The sequence below is a fragment of the Corvus moneduloides genome, chromosome 17, assembly GCF_009650955.1.
Source record: "Corvus moneduloides isolate bCorMon1 chromosome 17, bCorMon1.pri, whole genome shotgun sequence".
Classification (NCBI taxonomy): domain Eukaryota; kingdom Metazoa; phylum Chordata; class Aves; order Passeriformes; family Corvidae; genus Corvus; species Corvus moneduloides.
The window spans coordinates 15,592,507-15,614,459 of record NC_045492.1 but is presented as its reverse complement, the minus strand read 5'-3'; the positions used below and the strand labels follow the sequence as shown (position 1 = coordinate 15,614,459).

Sequence of the window (21,953 nt, the reverse complement as noted above, 5' to 3'; positions counted from 1 at the left end):
TGGGGTTGGATCCGGGGGTCAGGGATGGATCCGTGGGTCAGGGATGGATCCGTGGATCGGGGTTGGATCCCTGGGTCAGAGTTGGATCCATGGATCGGGGTTGGATCCGGGGGGGTTTCGGGTGCGGGGGCGGCTCCGGCTCCTCCTTGGCAACTGCACGGTTTCCATGGAAACGGGGATGGAGGGGGGAGGGGAGGGAGGAGGGACCCCAAATCCGGCCGGGGGAGGAGGGGCCACCCCACGGATCCGTCCCGGCTCCACGGATCCAACCCGGCCCCACGGATCCAACCCTGCCCCACGGATCCGTCCCGGCCCCACGGATCCAACCCGGCCCCACGGATCCAACCCGGCCCCACGGATCCATCCCGGCCCCACAGATCCAACCCTGACCCCCGGATCCATCCCTGACCCACGGATCCATCCCTGACCCACGGATCCAACCCTGACCCCCGGATCCATCCCTAACCCACGGATCCATCCCTGACCCACGGATCCAACCCTGACCCCCGGATCCATCCCTGACCCCCGGATCCATCCCCGCCCCACGGATCCAACCCTGACCCCCGGATCCAACCCTGACCCCCGGATCCATCCCTAACCCACGGATCCATCCCGGCCCCACGGATCCAACCCTGACCCCCGGATCCATCCCTAACCCCCGGATCCATCCCCGCCCCACGGATCCATCCCTGACCCCCGGATCCATCCCCACCCCACGGATCCATCCCGGCCCCACGGATCCAACCCTGACCCCCGGATTCATCCCCGCCCCACGGATCCAACCCTGACCCCCGGATCCATCCCCACCCCACGGATCCATCCCTGACCCACGGATCCATCCCTGACCCCCGGATCCATCCCTAACCCCCGGATCCATCCCCGCCCCACGGATCCATCCCTGACCCCCGGATCCATCCCCGCCCCACGGATCCATCCCCACCCCCTGGATCCATCCCGGCCCCATGGAGCAGGGAACGGGGGGAGCCGTGGGGCAGCGCTGTGGGGCCGGTGGGGGGACAGACACAGCTCCGCCCCACAGCGCTGCCCCACAGCTCCCCCCGGCCCCACAGCGCTGCCCCACAGCTCCCCCCGGCCCCACAGCTCCGCCCCACAGCTCTGCCCCACAGCTCCGCCCCACAGCTCTGCCCCACAGCTCCCCCCGGCCCCACAGCTCCGCCCCACAGCTCCCCCCGGCCCCACAGCTCTGCCCCACAGCTCCGCCCCACACCCCGGCCCCACAGCTCCCCCCGGCCCCACAGCTCCGCCCCACAGCTCTGCCCCACAGCTCCCCCCGGCCCCACAGCTCTGCCCCACAGCTCCGCCCCACAGCTCTGCCCCACAGCTCCCCCCGGCCCCACAGCTCCCCCCGGCCCCACAGCTCCGCCCCACAGCTCCCCCCGCCCCCAGCGCTGCCCCACCCCCCCGCCCCATCCCCGCCCCAAATCCCCCCCCCATTAATGCAATTAACGCTCTTTTATGCCCCGCCGTTAATTAACCCCGGGACCCCCGCGGGGCCGCAGCCGTGGGGCCGGGGCCGGGATTTTCCCGAATCCCCGCGGATTTGCCCCAGTTTCCGGGGATTTTCCTTAATTCCCCAGGATTTTCCCAATTTTCGGGGATTTGCCCCCGGAACGAGGCCCCGCGATCCCGATTTTCCCAACCCCCCAAGCCCCCCCCGGGGGGGATGGATCCGGATGGTCCCAAATTCTCAGGAAATTCCCCCAAATTGCGACCTTTGGCCGCCAGAGACTCAATTCCGCCGGGTTTTCCCTCAAAAGTGCGGAGTTTTTCCGGCGGATTTGAGAATCCGAGGATTTGGGGGGAAAAGCTGAGATTTAGGACAACGGCAAATCCGGGTTTTCCGAGGGGGATTCGGTGGGGGGGGAGAGATGGGGGGGTGGGGGAGGGGAAAAGGGGTTTGGGGGAATTTGGGGGATTTTGGGGAATTTGGGGGGGGGATTTCTGGGATTTTGTGAGGATTTGGGCAGAATTTGGGGGGCAATTCGCAGGAATTTGGGAGATTTCGGGGAGAGATTCGTAGGAATTGGGAGAATTCGGGAGATTTGAAGGAAATTCTGGGGAAATGTTGGATTTTGGGGGGAATCCGAGGGGAATTTGGGGGGAATTTGAGGGAAATTGAGGAAATTTGGGGATTGGGGGGGGAGGGGTTTGCAGGATTTGGAGGAATTTGGGAGATTTGAAAGGATTCAGGGAAAATCGGGAGGATTTGGGGGAATTTTGGGGGGGATTTTGGGGGAATTTGGAGGGATCTGGGAAAATCTGGGGGAATTTCGGGGGGAATGTGGGGGAATTCCAGGAAAGCTGCAAGAATTGAGGGAATTTGGGCCAAAATGTGGGGAATTTGTGGGAGACGAGGGGGGGAAATGTGGGAATTTGGGGGAAATGAGAGGGAATTTGGGGGAATTTGGGGAATGGGAGGGAATTTCAGGAATTTGGAGGGAGATGCGGGGAATTCGGGGGGAATTCAGGGAAATGGGGGGATTTTTGTGGGAATTCCGGGAAATCAGAGGGAATTTGGGAGAATTTGGGGGGGGGGATTCCGGGAAAATGGGGAGAATTTCAAGAAAATTCGGGGAATCTGGGGGAATTCGGGGGAATTCGGGGGAATTCAGGGGAATTTTGAGGGAAAAGTGATGAAATTGGGGAGAATTTTGGGATCTTGAGCCCAAATGTGGGGGATTTGTGGGAATTCAGGGAGATTCAGGGAAATTCTGGGGAATTTGGGGAAAATGTGGGGAAATTTTAGGCCTTTGGGGGGGAAAAATGAGGAATTTGGGAGGATTCGGGAGATTTGGGGGAAATCGTGGGGAATTTCAGGAATTCCAGGGAAACTGGGGGGGAAATCGAGGGAATTTGGGGGATTCGGGTGAATTTGGGGAAAATTCTGGGGAGATTCTGGGGAATTCGGGGATTTTGGGAGGAAATCTGAGGAATTTCAGTGGAATCCGGGGGGGGAGTCGGGGAAATTTGGGGGAATTTTGGGGAATTCGGGGGAAACGAGGGGAAAATTTGGGGAATTCGAGCAAATCCGGGGGAGATTTGGGGGAATTTCGGGGGGAAAATGGGGAATTTCGGGGCCGTTCTGGGGAAAATCCGGGAAAAACGTGAGGGAATCGGGGGAATTCCGGGAAATCCGGGGGGGATTTGGGGGAAATCAGGAAAAACGGGGGGGAATTGGGGGAAATCCGCGGGAATTGGGGGGAATTTCTGGGAATTCGGGCGGAATCGCTGCCCCCCCTCCCCCCCCCCCACCCACCTGTTCCCAGCCCGAATCTCGGGAAGATTTTTCCCAATTCCCGGCGATTTTTAGGGAATAGCGGGGGGGGCTCCGGGGGGGGCTCATCCCTCCCTGCCCCCTCCCCCCCCCGTGGGAACGGCCCCCGCCCCGAGCCCCCCCGCGCCCCCCACCCCAATTCCACCGATTCCCCCCCAAACCCGGGGTGGGGGCGGGGCCGGGGGGGGGTCCCGGGGGCGGGGGATGAGCGGGGGGGGGTCGGGGGGGGTTCGGGGGTCCCGGGGGGGTTTTGGGGAGCCCCCCCCCTCCTCCTACCTGTTCCCCCCCGGGTCCGCTCCCGCCGCCGCCGCCGTTAAAGCTCCATTGGGGGGGGGAGGGGCGGAGCGCGGGGGGAGGGGCGGGAACGGCCCCGGCCCCGCCCCCACCCCCGGGAACGCCCCCGGGACCCCCAAAAACGCCCCCCGGACCCCCCCAAAACCCCTTTGGGGACCCCCCCCCCCCCCCCCCCAGCACCATCCCCCCAATTTGGGGGCTCCTCTCGTCCCCCCCTCCCCCGCCCCCAAATTTGGCGGTCTCCGCCCCTTTTGGGGACCCCCAAATCCTCCCCAAATTCCCCCCGGACACCCCCAGTTCCCCCTCGGGACCCCAAATTCCTCCCCAGGGACCTTTCGGGGACCCCAAAACCCCCCCGGGGCCCCCAAACCCCCCCCGGGATTCCCAGGAATTCCGGGCACGGTTTCGGGAAGGTTTTTATTTGGATTCCGGGGGGCTGGGGGGGCGCGGCCCCGCGCCCCGCTCTTCCTCGGCCTCTTCCCGCTCTTCCTCGGCCTCTTCCCGCTTTTCCTCGGCCTTTTCCCGCTTTTCCAGCTCCTTTTCCCGGTTTTCCCGCTGCTTTTCCCGGTTTTCCAGCTCCCGCCGGAGCCGCTCCCGGAGCAGCCGCGCCGTCGGCTCCAGGCTGTGCTGGGGAGGCCAATTTGGGGGCGATTTTGGGGGGATGCCCCAAATTTTGGGAACCGCCCCGTTCCCCCCCAAGAACAGCTGGGAGCAGCTCCAGGGCTTGGGAATCGCTGGGATTTGGGGAGAAACGCTGGGATTTGGAGAAATCCTCGGGAATTTGGGGGAGACCGCTGGGATTTGGGGGTGGGGAGGCACCCAAATTTTGGGGAACCTCCGCCCCGCCCCCAAATTTGGGATCCTCTCACAGCTGGAATTGGATCCAGGGGTTGGGAACGCCGGGAATGGGGGCGGGGACTCCGGATTTGGATGAAACCCTTCGAAATTTGGGGAAAACCCCCTGAATTTTGGGGGAAAACCCCCTGAATTTTGGGGGAATTCCTTGGAATTCGGGGACGGGAACTCCCCAAAATTTTGGGACCCCCAAGTTTGCCCCCTCCTCCCTCCCCTGGGGGTCAATCCACGGGGGTGGAGACCCCAAACCGTGGGGAACACTCCCTGAAATCCGGGGAAAAACTCAGGGATTTCGGGGGAAATCCTCGGAATTTTGGGTCAGGGACCCCACGGGATTCTGGAGATGAATCCGGGGGGGGGGGGGAGGGGGGGGACAGAGACCCCAAAACTTGAGGAGAACCCCTTGGAAATCGGGGAGAAACCGCAGAACTTTGGGGGGAAATCTCTGGGATCGGGGATGCCCGAAAAGGCGGGAATTGCCCGAAAAGGCGGGAAATTGCCCAAAAAGGCGGGAAATTGCCCGAAAAGGCGGGAATTTGCCCCAAAGCGGGACCCCCCTGACCTGCAGCACGTGCAGCCCCCCCAGGCAGACGACGGCGATTTCCCGCAGCCCATCCCCCGTCAGGTCCAGCGGCTCCAGCGCCAGAAGGGGGGAGGGGAAGCGCCGGGCCCAGAGCGGCCGGAATTGCCCGGATCCGCCGGAATTGGCCCCAAAATATTTGTAACACAGCAGCTCCTGGGAAAAACGGGGAATTTAGGGGGGGAAACGGGGGAATTTGGGGATTTTGGGGCGGGTTCGGAGGAAAATGCAAAAATTTGGGGGGATTTTAGGGGAAATTGGGGAAAACCTGGGGGGGGTTTCAGGGATTTTGGGGGAGATTCGGGAGGATTGGGGAAATCTGGGGGGAATGTCGAGAATTTGGTGGGAAATCCGTGTGAATTGGGGGAAATTGGAGAAAAAGTGGGGGAAACTCGGGGGAAACGGTGGGAATTTGGGGAGAAAGGGGGGAATTTGGGGAGAAAGGGGGGAATTTGGGGGCAATTCAGGGGGAATGTTGGGAATTTTTGGGGCAATGTTGGGAATTCAGTGGAAATGGGAATCTGGAGGAAACGGTGGGAATTCGGGGGGAATGGGGGGAATTCAGAGGGAATGTTAGGAATTTGGAGAGAAATGTTGGGAATTTTGGGGAGAAATGCTGGGAATTCAGGGGAAATATTGGGAATTTTATGGCAGTGCTGGGAATTCGGGGGCAGTGTTGGAAATTCGGGGGCCGTGCTGGGAATTTTATGGCAATGCTGGGAATTCGGGGGCCGTGCTGGGACCCCGGGCTGGCTCCTTTTTCGGGAAGGCCGCGGCGTTCCCGGGATCCCCACCTGGCCGTAGGTGCCGAGCAGGATCTCGGCGGCGCCGTCGAAGTCGACGTCGGTGACTTTGGCGCAGACGACGGCGTCGGAGCCGGAGCTCCCCGGCAGCTCCAGCGGCTCCGCCAGGCCCCGCCGCAGGATCCGCCTGGCTCCGGCAGAATTCCCGCAGCTCCCCAAAAATCCCCGAATTCCCCAAAAATCCCCGCGGCTCCCAAGCCTTTCCCCCGTTTTCGGCCGTTCCCACGCCCAGAACGAGGCCCCGCGATCCCGATTTTCCCAACCCCCCAAGCCCCCCCCGGGGGGGGATGGATCTGGATGATCCGAAATTCCCGGGAAATTCCCCACAATTGCCGTTTTTTGGCCGCCAGAGACTCGAATTCCGCCGGGTTTTCCCTCAAAAGTGCGGAGTTTTTCCGGCGGATTTGAGAATCCGAGGATTTGGGGGGAAAAGCGGGGATTTGGGACAACGGCAAATCCGGGTTTTCCAAGAGGGATTCGGTGGGGGGATTTTTGGGGGGATTTCGTGGGGGTTTCAGGGGAAATCCGCGGGAATCTGGGAGATTTTTGGGAATGCCGGGAATGCCGGGGCTCACCGATAAACCACGGCCGCCTCCAGGGCGCTGCTCACCAGGAGGCTCCAGCGATCCTCGGGATCCTCTGCGGGGAGGGGAATCCCACGGGAAAAGCGGGATCTCAGGGCGGATTTTGGGGCGGATCCGGGCTTTTCCCGGGTTCTCCCGGGTTCTCCCGGGCTTCCCTCACCGTGGGGCTCCGGGGGCAGCGGGAAGAGCAGCACGGTGGAGATGGGCCCGTCCAGCTGCACGCTCCAGCTCTGCAGCACCGCTGCCGGCGCCGGGAATGCCGGGAAAAGCGGGAATGGGGCCAGGAATGGGGCCGGGAATGGGGCTGGGAATTGGGGCCGGGAATGGGGCTGGGAATGGGGCCGGGAATGGGGCCGGGAATGGGGCCGGGAATGGGGCTGGGAATGGGGCTGGGAATGGGCCCGGAATGGGGCTGGGAATTGGGGCTGGGAATGGGGCTGGGAATGGGGCCGGGAATGGGGCCGGGAATGGGGCCGGGAACGGGAATGGGGCCGGGAATGGGGCCGGGAATGGGGCCGGGAGCGGGGCCGGGAGCGGGAATGGGGCCGGGAATGGGGCCGGGAATGGGGCCGGGAATGGGGCTGGGAATTGGGGCCGGGAATGGGGCCGGGAATGGGGCCGGGAATGGGGCTGAGAATGGGGCCGGGAATGGGGCCGGGAATGGGGCCGGGAATGGGGCTGGGAATGGGGCCAGGAATGGGGCTGGGAATTGGGGCCGGGAATGGGGCTGGGAATGGGGCTGGGAATTGGGGCCGGGAATTGGGGCCGGGAATGGGGCTGGGAATTGGGGCCGGGAATGGGGCTGGGAATGGGGCTGGGAATGGGGCCGGGAATTGGGGCTGGGAATGGGGCTGGGAATGGGGCCGGGAATGGGGCTGGGAATGGGGCTGGGAATGGGGCTGGGAATGGGGCTGGGAATTGGGGCCGGGAATTGGGGCCGGGAATGGGGCTGGGAATGGGAACAGGGCCAGGAATGGGGCTGGGAATGGGAACAGGGAATGGGAACAGGGCCAGGAATGGGGCTGGGAATGGGGCTGGGAATGGGGCTGGGAATGGGGCCAGGATGCCCCAAATCCCCGCGCTGGATCCATCCCGGTGGGACAAACTGGGATAGGAGTGGGAATTCCCGGTGGGAATTGTGGGGTTTCCCAGGGAAAAGCGGGAATGGGGCCGGGATGGATCCGGGAGCCGCCCTTGGGCCGCCCCGGCCCCGCTCCCGGCTGGATCCCAGCGGGACAATGGGATGAACTGGGATGGGGGAGGGGCTCGGGGGGATTCCCGGCGGGAATTCCCGGCGGGAATTGGGAACGGGGGATCTGGGCACCTCGGGAGTCCTGGTCCACGCGCGCCACGCGCACGAAGCCGCTCTGGCAGCCCAGGGCCGAGAGGCGATGGCCGGAGCCGGGCACGGGCTGGACATCGAGCCACAGGACACTGCAGAGGGAAAGGGGGGAAAAAGGGAAAAATGAGAGGAAAACTGAGGGAAATTGGGGAAAAGATGGGAAAATCCAGGGAAAATCCAGGGAAAGTCCAGGGAAAACCAGGCGAAATCAGGGAAAATACAGGAAAAATGGGGGAAAAACAGGAAAATAGGGGAAAACGGGGAGAAAAGGGGAGAAAAAGCAGGGAAAAATCAGAAAAACAGGGAAAAATGGGGAAAAACGGGGGGAAATCAGGGAAAAAATTGGAAAACCAGGGAAAACCCAAGGAAAATGGGGGAAAGATGGGAAAATCCAGGGAAAACCAGGGGAAAACCAGGAAAATGGGGGAAAGCAGAGAAAAGAGGGGAGAAAAACCAGGGAAAAATCAGAAAAACGGGAAAAGTGGGAAAAGCAGGGAAAATCCGAGGGAAACGGGGCAAGCGGAGGGAAAGGGCGGCCGAGGGGCCGTACTTGCTGGGAACGTCCTGGAGCTCCGGGAAGAGCAGCTGCACCGGCTGCTCCTCGAACTGGTGCGAGCCGGGATTCTGGGAAAACAGCGGAAAACTGGCGCCTTCCCGGGGCGTTTGGGGGGATTCGGGGGGATTTGGGGGATTTTAGGGTCTCACCTCTCGGTACAGGTGGAATTTGGGGGCTCCCGGGAGGATTTGGGGGGGATTTCGGGTGAATCTGGGGGGGGATTTGGGGCTCTCACCTCCCGGTACAGGTGGAATCTGGGGGTTCCTGGGTGGATTTGGGGGGGATTTCAGGGTTTTTTGGGGGTTTTTAGGCTCTCACCTCCCGGTACAGGTGGATCCCAGCCGGATTTGGGGGGGATTTCAGGGCTTTTTTTGGGATTTTGGGGTTTTTAGGCTCTCACCTCCCGGTACAGGTGGATCCCAGCCGGATTTGGGGGGGATTTCAGGGGTTTTTTTAGGATTTTGGGGTTTTTAGGCTCTCACCTCCCGGTACAGGTGGATCCCAGCCGGATTTGGGGGGGATTTCAGGGCTTTTTTTGGGATTTTGGGGTTTTTAGGCTCTCACCTCCCGGTACAGGTGGATCCCAGCCGGATTTGGGGGGGATTTCAGGGGTTTTTTTAGGATTTTGGGGTTTTTAGGCTCTCACCTCCCGGTACAGGTGGATCCCAGCCGGATTTGGGGGGGATTTCAGGGCTTTTTTTGGGATTTTGGGGTTTTTAGGCTCTCACCTCCCGGTACAGGTGGATCCCAGCCGGATTTGGGGGGGATTTCAGGGCTTTTTTTGGGATTTTGGGGTTTTTAGGCTCTCACCTCCCGGTACAGGTGGATCCCAGCCGGATTTGGGGGGGATTTCAGGGGTTTTTTGGGATTTTGGGGTTTTTAGGCTCTCACCTCCCGGTACAGGTGGATCCCAGCCGGATTGGGGGGGGATTTCAGGGGTTTTTTGGGATTTTGGGGTTTTTAGGCTCTCACCTCCCGGTACAGGTGGATCCCAGCCGGATTGGGGGGGGATTTCAGGGGTTTTTTGGGATTTTGGGGTTTTTAGGCTCTCACCTCCCGGTACAGGTGGATGCCGGGGTCGTTCCCGCTCAGCAGGAACACCGTCTCCAGGCGCTCCCCCACCCGGACCCTGCGCATTCGGGGCCATTTCAGGCCATGCCGGGCCCTGGGGGGATTGGGGGGATTTTGGGGGGATTTTGGGGGGATTTTGGGGGCACTCACTGGGCGTGGCACAGCTGGAAGGGGGTGAAGCGAAGCTCCAGGTTCAGGCAACTTTCTGGGGGGGGAAAAGTGGGGGCAGGAGCCCTTTTTGGGGGGTCCTGAACCCATTTTGGGGTCCCAGCCCCGTTTTCGGGGGGTCCTGAACCCATTTTGGGGTCCCAGCCCCGTTTTTGGGGGTCCCAGCCCAATTTTTGGGATCCCAGCCCCATTTTTGGGTCCCAGCCCCATTTTTGGGTCCCAGCCCCATTTTTGGGGTCCCAGCCCCGTTTTGGGGGTCCCAGCCCCATTTTTGGGTCCCAGCCCCGTTTTCGGGGTCCCAGCCCCGTTTTCGGGGTCCCAACCCCGTTTTCGGGGTCCCAGCCCCGTTTTTGGGTCCAGCCCCGTTTTTCGGGGTCCCAGCCCCGTTTTGGGGGTCCCAGCCCCATTTTTGGGTCCCAGCCCCATTTTGGGGTCCCAGCCCCGTTTTTCGGGGTCCCAGCCCCGTTTCTGGGGGTCCCAGCCCCATTTTTGGGTCCCAGCCCCGTTTTCGGGGTCCCAACCCCGTTTTCGGGGTCCCAGCCCCGTTTTTGGGTCCAGCCCCGTTTGTCGGGGTCCCAGCCCCATTTTGGGGGGTCCCAGCCCCACATTTGGGGGTCCCAGCCCCACATTTGGGGGTCCCAGCCCCGGTTTTGGGGTCACTCACGGGCCACGGAGTCGAGGTCGAACTCGCAGCCGGGCTCGTAGTCGCAGTAAATGTTCAGGAAGGGGCTGGGCTTGTCCCCCGAGTCCTGGGGGGGCCCAGAGCACCCTGAGACCCCCCTGAGACCCCCCCAAAACACCCTGAGACCCCCCCCCGAGCCCCCCAGAACACCCTGAGACCCCCCCAACCACCCTGGGACCCCTCGAGACCCCCCTTGGCCCCCCCCAAAATCCCCCCCAAACCCCCCCGGGCCCCCCAAAGCCCCCGGCCCCCCCACCTTGATGAAGGTGATGCCGACGACGAGGCCGCGCTGGGGGGGGGATTTGGGGAAGGAATCGATGGAGACGATTTCGGCATCCACTGAGGGGGGAGGGGCGCTCAGGGGGGGTGGGGACCCCCCGGGACCCCCCCCAAAATCGACCGGGAGCTCCCCCAACCCCCCCCGACCCCCCCAAATCCACCCCCGGCCCCTCCCCGGCCCCTCCCCGTGACCCTTCACGACCCTCGGGACCCCCCAGCCCCCTCTGCGACCCCCAAATCCCCCCCAGAACCCCCTGAGACCCCCCCCAAATGCCCCCCAAATCCCCCCAGCCCCCTCTGAGACCCCCAGATCCCCCCCAGATCCCCCCAGACTCCCCAGATCCCCCCCAAATCCCCCCCAGACCACCCCAGATCCCCCTGAGACGCCCCCAAATCCCCCCAGCCCCCTCTGCGACCCCCAAATCCCCCCCAAACCCCCCCAGGACCCCCTGAGACCCCCCCAGTGCCCCCCCAGACCCCCCTAAATCCCCCCCAGGACCTCTCAGACGCCCCCAGCCCCGCCGCGGCCCCGGTACCGGGGATGTAGGTGAACTGCATCTCGCGGGCCAGGGGCCGCAGGCGGGGCCGCAGCTGCAGGTACCGGAACAGCAGCACCTTCCCCTTGAGCGCGGCCGCCAGGAGCCCCCCGGGGCCCCCCCCGGGCCCCCCCCCGGGCCCCGCCAGCGCCGTCAGCCCGTACACGTTACTCTGCGAGCCCAGCCGGCTGAAACTGTCCTCGACCAGCGGGCAGCGGCCCCACGGAGACATCGCGGGGCTGGGGATGGGGCGGGGATGAACCGGGAGCGGGGCCGACACCGGGAACGGGCACCGGGACAGGCACCGCCCGGGGCAGCCCCCCGGGAGCGCGGCGCTGGGGGCCTTGCGGGGAAGGGGCGCGCGGCGATGACGTCACGGGGAGGCGACGGGATGGTTCGGGGGCGTGGCCATCGCCGGGTGGGCGGGGCTTGGGGCGGTGGCCACGCCCAGAGGGGCGGGGCCGGAGCGGCTTTGGGGGATCGGGGGGGATTTGGGGGGATCTGGGGGGATCTGGGGGGATTTGGGGGGAATCTGGGGGGGTTTCGGGGGATCTGGGGGGGCCAAGGGGGAACCTGGGGGTCCCGGGGGGCTCGGGGGAGGGCCAAGAGGGGCTTCGGGGAGGTCCCGGGGGGCTCAAGGGGGGTTTTGGGGTCCATTTCTTGGGGGGAGGGGACAATCCCATCCCCCTTTCCCTGGAAAACCGAGGGGAATCCCAACAAAGCAGGAAAACGCCACATCCCGGCTCCCGTTAAATATTTTATTCGCTTGGGGTCAGGCACGGCCGGGGCGGGGGGGAAGCGGCGGCTCCGGGTCCCGGGAACGGTGCGGATCCCGGGAACGGTGCGGATCCCGGGGGTGCCGGGGGTCAGCGCAGATCCTCCTCCTCGCCCCGGATCGTCCTCTTGATGCGCAGCAGTGCCGTGGTGAGCCACGGGTCCAGGCGCGAGACCGCGTCGAACTCCTTCACCTGCGGCAGCGACCGTGGCGGCTCGCGGCGGCTCGGGGAACCGGGGCGGTTTGGGGCGGTTTGGGGTGGTTTGGGGCGGTTTGGGGCGGTTTGGGGTGGTTTGGGGTGGTTTGGGGTGGTTTGGGGCGGTTTGGGGTGGTTTGGGGCGGTTTGGGGCGGTTTGGGGTGGTTTGGGGTGGTTTGGGGCGGTTTGGGGTGGTTTGGGATGGTTTGGGGCGGTTCGGGGCGGTTTGGGGCGGTTTGGGGCGGTTTGGGGCGGTTTGGGATGGTTTGGGTTGGTTTGGGGTGGTTTGGGATGGTTTGGGATGGTTTGGGATGGTTTGGGATGGTTTGGGGTGGTTTGGGATGGTTTGGGGCGGTTTGGGGCGGTTTGGGGCGGTTTGGGATGGTTTGGGTTGGTTTGGGGTGGTTTGGGATGGTTTGGGATGGTTTGGGGTGGTTTGGGGTGGTTTGGGGCAGTTTGGGATGGTTTGGGGCGGTTCGGGGTGGTTTGGGGCGGTTCGGGGCGGTTTGGGGCGGTTTGGGGCGGTTTGGGGCGGTTTGGGATGGTTTGGGTTGGTTTGGGGTGGTTTGGGATGGTTTGGGATGGTTTGGGGTGGTTTGGGATGGTTTGGGGTGGTTTGGGGCGGTTCGGGGTGGTTCGGGGTGGTTTGGGATGGTTTGGGGTGGTTTGGGGCGGTTTGGGGCGGTTTGGGGTGGTTTGGGATGGTTTGGGGTGGTTTGGGATGGTTTGGGATGGTTTGGGGCAGTTTGGGGTGGTTCGGGGCAGTTTGGGGCAGTTCGGGGCGGGTCGGGGGGAATTGGGGGGAAATTGGGTGAGATTGGGGAAAATTGGAGGGGTTTGGTCAAATCTGGGGGAATTTGGGGTGAATTTGAGGGAGGATTTGGGGAGGGATTTGGGGAGGGATTTGGGGTGGATTTGGGGTGAAATCAGGGAGATTTGAGAGAGGATTTGGGGGGGATTTGGGGTTGGCTGTGAGGTGTTTGGGGGGTGGATCTGAGGGGATTTGGGGCTCCCCACGTACGGCGTCGGTGAAGGCGTCGACGTTCTGCTCCTCGTGCGCTTCCAGGAGTTTCTGGGGAGGAGGAGGAGGAGGAGGAGGAGGAGGAGGAAGGGGAGGCTCCTCGCGCTCCCCCCGGGCTGCACGGAGCGGATCTGGGATGGTCCCGGCCCCGATCCTGGGGGAGGAAGAGGAGGAGGAAGGGGAGGAGGGGAGGGAGGGGAGGAAGGCTGACCTTGACCAGTTTGCATTCCCGGGAGTCGGAGAAGGCCGGGAACATCTCCTCGTACCTCTGCACGGCCAGCTGGGAACGGGAACGGGAACGGGAACGGGGATGGGAATGGGAACGGGGACGGGGACGAGGACGGGGATGGGAACAGGGATGGGAACGGGAACAGGGATGGGAACGGGAACGGGAATGGGGACGGGAACGGGGACGGGGACGGGAACGGGGACGGGGATGGGAACGGGGATGGGGATGGGAACGGGGATGGGGATGGGAACGGGGATGGGAACGGGGATGGGGACGGGGATGGGGACGGGAACGGGGATGGGGATGGGAACGGGAATGGGGATGGGAACGGGGATGGGAACGGGGATGGGGACGGGGATGGGGACGGGAACGGGGATGGGGATGGGAATGGGGATGGGGATGGGGACGGGGATGGGGATGGGAACGGGGATGGGGACGGGAACGGGAATGGGGACGGGGACGGGGATGGGAACGGGGATGGGGACGGGGATGGGGATGGGGACGGGGACGGGGACGGGGATGGGGATGGGAACGGGAATGGGGACGGGAACGGGGATGGGAATGGGAACGGGGATGGGGACGGGAACGGGGACGGGGACGGGGATGGGAACGGGAACAGGGATGGGAACGGGGACAGGGACGGGGATGGGAACGGGGACGGGAGCAGGGACGGGAATGGGGATGGGAACGGGAATGGGGACGGGAACAGGGACGGGGATGGGGATGGGAACGGGAATGGGGACGGGAACGGGGATGGGAATGGGAACGAGGACGGGGATGGGGATGGGAACGGGAACGGGGACGGGGATGGGAACGGGGATGGGGACAGGGATGGGGTGTGAGGGGAGGAAGAGGGAAAGGGGAAAAACGGGAAAAACCAGGGGAGACCCTCAGGCCCTCCCATCCCAATTCCCCATTCCCATCTCACATTCCCATTCCCAATCCCCCATTCTCACATTTCCCCAATCCCCCATTCCCGTTCCCACATTCCCACATTCCCGTACCCGGGCGTTGAGCATGTCCACGCAGCAGTGGCAGAGGGCCCCGTTCCCACTCCCACATTCCCAATCCCCCATTCCCATTCCCACATTCCCATTCCCGTTCCCACATTCCCGCATTCCCGTACCCGGGCGTTGAGCATGTCCACGCAGAAGTGGCAGAGCGCGGCGCGGAAGAAATGCTCCTTGGCGCTGTACTTGAGCAGGGGGCTGTCCATGGCCACCGCCCCCACCTGGAATTCGGCGTTCCCGGGAATCCCGCGGTCACTGGGGCCGGGGCAGCCCGGGGATTGGGGGTGGAGGAAGCCCCGGGATCGAGGATTTGGGGGATTTGGGGGGGTTTGGGAGAGGAGGAAATGAGGGGGAAAAGGGAAAGAAGAGGAGGAGGAGGAAGAGAGGAGGAAAAGGAAGGAAAAGGAAGAGAGAGAGAGAAGGGAAAGGGGAAGAGAAAAGGGGAAGGGAAAAGGGGAAGGGAAAAGGGGAAAGGGAAAAGGGAAAAGGGGAAAGGGAAGGGAGGAGGAGGAGGAGGCCGAAGGCCAGACCTGCTCGTAGATGTCGATGGCGCGCGGGAACTGCTCGAGCTGCGCCGCGTACGCGGCCACCTTCAGCAGGCACTTGTTGGCCGAGCTGGGAACCGGGAACGCGGGATAGCCCGGCCCCGGAAAACCCCAAATCCCAAAATCCCAGCCCAAACCCCAGAAATCCCAGCCCAAATCCCAGAAATCCCTCCCCAAATCCCAAAATCCCTGCCCAAACCCCAAAAATCCCACCCCAAATCCCAAAATCCCAGCCCAAATCCCAGAAATCCCTCCCCAAATCCCAGAAATCCCTCCCCGAATCCCAGAACCCCTCCCCAAACCCCCCAATCCCCCCAGGCCCCCCTGACTGCCGGGATCGGCCGGGATCGGCCGGGATCGGCCGGGGAGGATGAGGAAGGACCAGGAACCGTCCCCGGACGGGAATTTGGGGCCGGGGCCGCGGGATCCGTTGGGATTCGGGGCCGGGATCACCGGGATCCCTCGGGATCCAGTACCTGGTGGATTCCTCCCCTTTGTAGTAATCGGCCGCCTGCTCGTAGTGGGCGATGGCCTGGGGGGAAAACCGGGAAAAACCAGAAAAAAAACGGGATCAAATCCCGAAAATCCTGCGTGAGATCACCCAAGAGTGCGATGGAAAGGGAAAAATCCTGGGAAAAACCTGGGAAAAACTGGGAAAACCTTGGAAAAACTGGGAAAACCTGGGAAAAACCTTGGGAAAATGGAAGTGCTTCAAGCAAAACGCAGAAAAATCTCCAATTCCACTCTTTTCCCAGGTTTTTATGGATCTATCCACCCTTTTCCCGGGTTTCTTAGGGAATTAATGAGGAATCCGTGAGCAAAGCTGGGTTTGAGGAGTGAAAATGAGTGAAAAGTCTGGGAAAAGTGGGATGAGAATCCAAGGGATGGGAGAGAGGGGCTGGAATGAGGGAGGGGACAGGAGGAGGGATTGGGATCAGGGATGAAACCACGGAATTCCCTGAATGTGGGCAAAATTCTGGGAAAATGGGGATAGAAGAGGGATGAAAGTGCCGGAAATGGGGATTAGAATCCACGGGAACGGCCCAGAATTCCAAAAAAAAAATAAATAGGAACAAAGTCAAGAACATGGATGGATCAAATGGAATAAACCGCGATCAAATGGGATAAACTGGGATCAATCCACCCGGAATTCCCAGACAAGCTCCGTTGGTTCAGGAATAATTCCATAAATCCCCGAATTTTCCATCCCCGCCCCTCCCCCGCCGCTCCCGGTGCCCGTTCCCGGTTTCCCGCGGCTCCGGCCGCCCCCGCTCCATCTGCTCCCGCCGGGATGGGGCCGGGCCGGGCACAGCTCCTGGAAAAATCCCAAATTCCCGGAAAAATCCCGCCCTCCTCCTTTCCCAGGCCGGTTTCCCGGCGTTTCCCAGGGGAATCTGGGGACTCCCCCGGATTTTGGGGAGTTCTCTCCTTCGGGGCGAATCCCTGCGGAAAATCCCGGCTTTGTGAACCCTTCCCGATCATTCCCGGGTTATTCCGGGATTCCTCCAGGGCTGGGGAGAGAAATCCTAAAACAATCTGAGAACTGGGCTTGGAATCCCCTGGAACCCCCTGGGATCCTCTGGAACCCCCTGGAACCCCCTGGGATTCTCTGGGATCCTCTGGAACCCCCGGGATCCTCTCCAAGGTCCCCAGGGAAGGGAATTCCACAAAATCCCTTTTTTCCCTCCTTTTTCCCGCCCGGGATGATCCGGATTCACCCCCCCAGCCCCAGGGAAGGGGAAAAATCCGGGATTCGGGGCGATTCCCGTGGGGTTCTGCGGGATGGGGAGGGGAGGAGGGCCCCGGAATTCCCAGAATTCCCGGGCTTTTCCGGGATTTACCTTCTCGATGTCCACCAGCTCGGCCTCGTAGATCTCGGCGATGGAGACGTGGTGCCGGGCAGCGATGGTGAAACGGCCCTGGGAGAGCGGGAACGGCCCCGGAATAACGGGAATGGCCCGGGAATAACGGGAATATCCCGGGAAAAACGGGAATGGCCCGGGAAAAACGGGAATGGCCCGGGAATAATGGGAACGGCCCAGGAATAACAGGAACAGCCCAGGAAAATGGGAATATCCCGGGAAAAACGGCCCAGGAAGAGCGGGAACAGCGGCCCGGGATAATGGGAACGGCCTGGGAATAACGGGAATGGCCCAGGAAAATGGGAATGGCCCAGGAAAAACGGGAATGGCCCAGGAATAACGGGAATGGCTCGGGAAAATGGGAATGGCCCGGGAAAAATGGGAATGGCCCGGGAAAAACAGGAATGGCCCAGGAAAAACGGGAATGGCCCGGGAATAATGGGAATGGCCCGGGAAAATGGGAATGGCCCAGGAAAAACGGGAATGGCCCAGGAATAACGGGAATGGCCCAGGAAAAACGGCCCAGGGAGAGCGGGAACAGCGGCCCAGGATAACGGGATCAGCCCAGGGGAAAACGGGATAATCCCAGGGAAAAACGGGAAAACCCTGAGGGAGAAGCACCCCAGGATGATCCCGAGGGATCCGGAGCCCCCGGGAACGGGAAGGAAACGGCCCCAGATCCCAAACCCTGGCGGAGCTGCGGGCGGGAGGCCCGGGAGCGCCTCACCATGTCCGTGTAGATCTCGATGGCGCGGAGCAGGCAGTTCACGGCCTCTGGAAAACCGGGAAAAGCGGGAATGGGGCGGGAACGGGGCCCAAAGCCTCGGGATCGGAGCCCAAAGCCTCGGGATCATCCCCGGAATTTTTAGGGATGGGACCCCCCGGGTTTCGGGGATCAGCCCCGGGATCCTCGGGATCAGAGCCCCAAAACCTTCGGGATCAGAGCCCTGAATTCCGGGACTGGAAACCCCCAAAGCTTCGGGATCAAAGCCCCAAATCCTTGGGATGGGCCCCGGATTCCCGGGATTGCCCCCCCCTTCCTGACGCTTCCGGGAGCAGAGGCCGCGGGGTCGGGATGGGATCCCCCCGCCTCGGGATCGCAATCCCGGATTCCCGAAGCGCAGCCTCAGTTCCCGAAACCTCGGTGCCTTCAGGGATCTCCCTCCCTTTCCTCGGGAATTCCAACCCCCTCCAAGCGAATCCCGAGACATTCCAGGAAGTTTTCCCATTTCCAGGCAGGAGAATTGGGATAAAAACATTCCCGGATTCGGCAAAAACCTCCGGGAGATGAAAATTCCCGGGTTTTTTTTGGCTCAGGTTGTTCTGTTATCCCTGAAAACCACCCCAAAAACCGGGAATGCTTTGGGGAGCGGGGGGGGATGGGACATCCCGAGGCGTTTTCATCCCAAAAATCCACCCAAAACTCCGGAATTTCCACCCCTCCCCCCCCCCTCGGAGCCGCTTCCAGCGGAAGCCAAAACCCCGGGAATTCCACCCAAAGCTGGGCTCCATCTGCTCGGCTCCGGGGGATCCCTGCCGAGGGGGGCGGGGAGCGAATCCCGGCTCCGCAATTCCGGCTGGAGCCCAAAAACGGCCGGAAAAGTGGGAAAAGAGCCCCCCCTCCCCCCACCCGGCACAAATTCCACGGGATGAGGCCAAAACCCCGGAGATTTGGGGAATTCTCGGGATTTTCGTGGCTCTGGTCGCCGTGCCGGAGGCGGCATCCGCCGGAATTGCGATGGGAATGCGGAGCCTTCCCCCGCGGATCCGCCCGGCCGAGGGCTGGGGGGGTCTCCGGGGCAGCTTTGGGGGAACTCGGGGGGATTTTGGGGCATTCGGGGCAATTCCAGGAAATTTTGAGGGATTTTGGGGCATTTGTGGCTCCTGTGGCCGGGCCGGAGCCGGAACCCTCTGGAATTCGACGGGAACCGGGAGTCTTTCCCTGGGGATCCCGGTTTTTGGGGCTTTGGGGGGGGTTCTGTGGGATTTTATCGGGATTTTCCGGGGTTTCCGCCCCCCACATCGCCCCCGGACACAAAAACCCGTGGGAGTCCCCCCCCGAATTCCTGGAATTCCCGCTCCCCACCCTGCGGATGCAGGGCTCCGAGGGGGGTTTTAGTGGGATTTGATGGGGTTTTAGTGGGATTTGATAGAATTTTAGTGGGATTTGATGGGGTTTTCATGGGATTTGATGGGGTTTTCGTGGGATTTGATGGGGTTTTCGTGGGATTTGATGGGGTTTTCGTGGGATTTGATGGGGTTTTCGTGGGATTTGATAGAATTTTAGTGGGATTTGATGGGGTTTTAGTGGGATTTGATGGGGTTTCCATGGGATTTGATAGGATTTTAGTGGGATTTGATGGGGTTTTCGTGGGATTTGATGGGGTTTTCATGGGATTTTCCAGGATTCCCAGCCCCCTCCCCCGTGCCAGCCCCAAAACCCCCCCAGAGCCTCCCGAATTCCCAGAATTGATGGAATTCCCGCTCCCTACCCCATGAATCCACCTTTTTGATGTTTTAGGGGGATTTTAATGGGATTTAATGGAATTTTAACGGGAATTAATGGCATTTAATGGGATTTTAATGGAATGTGACAGGATTTTAGCTGAATTAGACGGAATTTAATGGGAATTAACAGGGTTTTAGCGAGAATTAACAGGATTTCACGGGATTTGGCCGGATTTTCATGGGATTTTTCAGGATTCCCAGCCCCCACGTCACCGCCACCCCCAGAGCCCCCCAAATTCCCGGAATTCCCGCAATTCCCGCCGCCTACCCTGCGGATCCGCCTTCTTGAAGGCGTTCCCGGCGTCCACGAAGTTGGAGGCGGCGTCGTGTTTGCTCTGGAGCTGCAGCTGCAGCTGCGCCGCGCGGGAGAAGGCGCTGCCGGCCGCTGCGGGAGCGGGAATGGGGCCGGAATGGCACCGGGAAACCGGGAATGGGGCCGGGAGTGGCACCGGGAAACCGGGAATGGCACCGGGAATGGGGCCGGGAGTGGCACCGGGAAACCGGGAATGGCACCGGGAATGGGGCCGGGAATGGCACCAGGACACCGGGAATGGGGTCGGGAATGGCACTGGGAAACCGGGAATGGCACCGGGAATGGGGCTGGGAATGGGGCCGGGAATGGGGCCGGGAATGGGGCTGGGAATGGGGTCGGGAATGGGGCTGGGAATTGGGCTGGGAATTGGGCTGGGAATTGGGGCCGGGAATGGGGCTGGGAATGGAGCCGGGAATGGGGCCGGGAATGGGGCTGGGAATGGGGCTGGGAATGGGGCTGGGAATGAGGCCGGGAATGGGGCTGGGAATGGGGCTGGGAATGGGGCTGGGAATGGGGCTGGGAATGGGGCCGGGAATGGGGCCGGGAATGGGGCCGGGAATGGGGCTGGGAATGGGGCTGGGAATTGGGGCCAGGAATTGGGGCCGGGAATGGGGCTGGGAATGGGGCTGGGAATGGGGCTGGGAATGGGGCCGGGAATGGGGCTGGGAATGGGGCTGGGAATTGGGGCCAGGAATTGGGGCCGGGAATGGGGCTGGGAATGGGGCTGGGAATGGGGCCGGGAATGGGGCCGGGAATGGGGCTGGGAATGGGGCTGGGAATGGGGCCAGGAATGGGACTGGGAATGGGGCTGGGAATGAAACCGGGAAACCGGGAATGGGGCTGGGAATTGGGGCTGGGAATGGGGCCGGGAATGGGGCTGGGAATGGGGCTGGGAATGAAACCGGGAAACCGGGAATGGGGCTGGGAATTGGGGCCGGGAATGGGGCTGGGAATGGGGTTGGGAATGGGGCTGGGAATGGGGTTGGGAATGGGGCTGGGAATGGGGCTGGGAATGGGGCCAGGAATGGAGCCGGGAATGGGGCTGGGAATGGCACCGGAATTCCTGGGATTCCCGCTCCAAGAAAGGGTCAGGGATGGGGCTGGGATTCCCAGGGTTCCCGCTCCGCAGGGGGATCAGGGATGGGGATGGGGCCGGGATTCCTGGGATTGCTGCTCCAGGGGGATCAGGACGGGGATGGGGCTGGGACAGGGACGGGATCAGGATGGGATCAGGACGGGGATGGGATCAGGACAAGGGTGGGATCAGGATGAGATCAGGATGGGGGTGGGATGGGATCAGGATGGGATCAGGATGGGGGTGGGATCAGGACGGGGATGGGGCCAGGATGGGATCAGGATGGGATCAGGACGGGATCAGGACGGGATCAGGATGAGATCAGGACGGGGATGGGATCAGGACAGGGGTGGGATCAGGATGGGATCAGGATGGGGATGGGATGGGATCAGGATGGGATCAGGATGTGATCAGGATGGGGGTGGGATCAGGACGGGGATGGGGTCAGGATGGTGTCAGGATGGGATCGGGACAGGGATGGGATCAGGATGGGATCAGGACGGGATCAGGATGGGATCGGGACGGGGTCGGGACGGGGTCAGCCCTCACCGCTCCAGTTTTTGGCCATCTTGAACATGTTGGCGGCGCGGGCGTAGCACTCGCAGGCCTCCTCCAGGCGGGACGAGCCCCTGGGAACGCGGGATCGGGGGGAAACGGGGAATGGGGGGGATTTGTGAGCACTTAAAGGGATTTGGCACGGGAAAAGGGGGAATTCAGGGGGAAACAGAGGGAATGGGGGAAACTCCGGAGATAAAGAGGGAGTTGGAGCAGGAATTCCCCTCCCCCTCCCCCGTCAGCCTCTCAGAGCCCCCCGTTCCCCTCCCCTCTCCCCTCTTCCCCCTCAGAGCCCCCCGTTCCCCTCCCCTCTCCCCTCTTCCCCCTCAGAACTCCCCAAATTCCCGCCCTCTCCTCCCCCCGCCGCCATGACACCCCCTCCCCAACCCTCCCTCAGGCCTCCCCCGGGCCCCCCTCGCCCTCCGCGGCCCCGCCGCTCCCCCCGCGCCGCTCGCACGCACCCGAAGAGGCCCCCGAGGAAGGACTGAGCCCCCCGGACCTTCCTGTCGGCCTCGCTCAGGAGCCGCTGCGCCTCCGCCTCCTTCCCCGCCGCCGCCATGACAGCCCCGCCACAGCCCCACGTGACCCCCGCCCTGCGCCACGTGACCGGGAGCGCCCCCTGGGCGCGACTGCCTCGCCGCGGCGCCCTCTGGCGGCTGGGAGGACTGGACACCGGCGTGTGGGCGCGGTTTATGCAAATGAGGGAGTGCCACCGGGCTGCTGAGAGGCCAACGTCGGGGGCGCGGTTTATGGTAATTAACAGCGGGTGAGGGCGTGGCGTATGTAAATCAGGGCTCTGGATTGCCCCTGGTTTGTGA

The 21,953-nt window shown here is 62.7% G+C and overlaps 2 protein-coding genes across 4 annotated transcripts; both read right to left on the bottom strand.

The window, feature by feature from the left end:
- Positions 1 to 3,987: 3,987 nt before the first annotated feature.
- KPTN (kaptin, actin binding protein) lies at positions 3,988 to 11,337 on the bottom strand. Of its 3 annotated transcripts, none has more exons than XM_032127221.1 (12): positions 11,046 to 11,336; positions 10,487 to 10,569; positions 10,213 to 10,297; positions 9,531 to 9,585; positions 9,363 to 9,438; positions 8,304 to 8,377; positions 7,736 to 7,845; positions 6,572 to 6,652; positions 6,403 to 6,466; positions 5,819 to 5,978; positions 5,007 to 5,180; positions 3,988 to 4,216 (listed from the first exon to the last, which is right to left on the bottom strand). In XM_032127221.1, the coding sequence occupies exons 1-12, from the start codon at positions 11,275 to 11,277 to the stop codon at positions 4,007 to 4,009; spliced, it is 1,404 nt and encodes a 467-aa protein (XP_031983112.1). In that variant the 5' UTR covers positions 11,278 to 11,336; the 3' UTR covers positions 3,988 to 4,006. The 3 variants fall into 3 exon arrangements, with proteins under 3 accessions (XP_031983112.1, XP_031983113.1, XP_031983114.1); XM_032127222.1 differs by having other exon boundaries at positions 5,819 to 5,954; XM_032127223.1 differs by lacking the exon at positions 5,007 to 5,180 and having other exon boundaries at positions 11,046 to 11,337.
- Positions 11,338 to 11,827: 490 nt separating this feature from the next.
- On the bottom strand, positions 11,828 to 21,720 carry LOC116452609 (alpha-soluble NSF attachment protein-like). Its single transcript, XM_032127231.1, has 11 exons — positions 21,597 to 21,720; positions 21,130 to 21,209; positions 19,461 to 19,577; positions 17,412 to 17,458; positions 16,664 to 16,741; positions 15,299 to 15,354; positions 14,808 to 14,892; positions 14,394 to 14,498; positions 13,250 to 13,318; positions 13,039 to 13,089; positions 11,828 to 12,013 (listed from the first exon to the last, which is right to left on the bottom strand). The coding sequence occupies exons 1-11, from the start codon at positions 21,692 to 21,694 to the stop codon at positions 11,912 to 11,914; spliced, it is 888 nt and encodes a 295-aa protein (XP_031983122.1). The 5' UTR covers positions 21,695 to 21,720; the 3' UTR covers positions 11,828 to 11,911.
- Positions 21,721 to 21,953: the final 233 nt, after the last annotated feature.

Bases quoted from the DNA above. Each gene is read 5' to 3' on its own strand.
- KPTN (XM_032127221.1), bottom strand. From the start codon at position 11,277: ATGTCTCCGTGGGGCCGCTGCCCGCTGGTCGAGGACAGTTTCAGCCGG. The intron at 6,653-7,735 runs GTGCCCAGATCC...CGGCGCCGGCAG, and splicing joins CGTGGACCAGGACTCCCGAG to CGGTGCTGCAGAGCTGGAGC. The intron at 4,217-5,006 runs GTCAGGGGGGTC...TGGCCTCCCCAG, and splicing joins GGGGGCTGCACGTGCTGCAG to CACAGCCTGGAGCCGACGGC.
- LOC116452609 (XM_032127231.1), bottom strand. From the start codon at position 21,694: ATGGCGGCGGCGGGGAAGGAGGCGGAGGCGCAGCGGCTCCTGAGCGAG. The intron at 14,499-14,807 runs GTCTGGCCTTCG...GCCGAATTCCAG, and splicing joins CCATCGACATCTACGAGCAG to GTGGGGGCGGTGGCCATGGA. The intron at 13,090-13,249 runs GTCAGCCTTCCT...CCTCCTCCCCAG, and splicing joins GGGAATGCAAACTGGTCAAG to AAACTCCTGGAAGCGCACGA.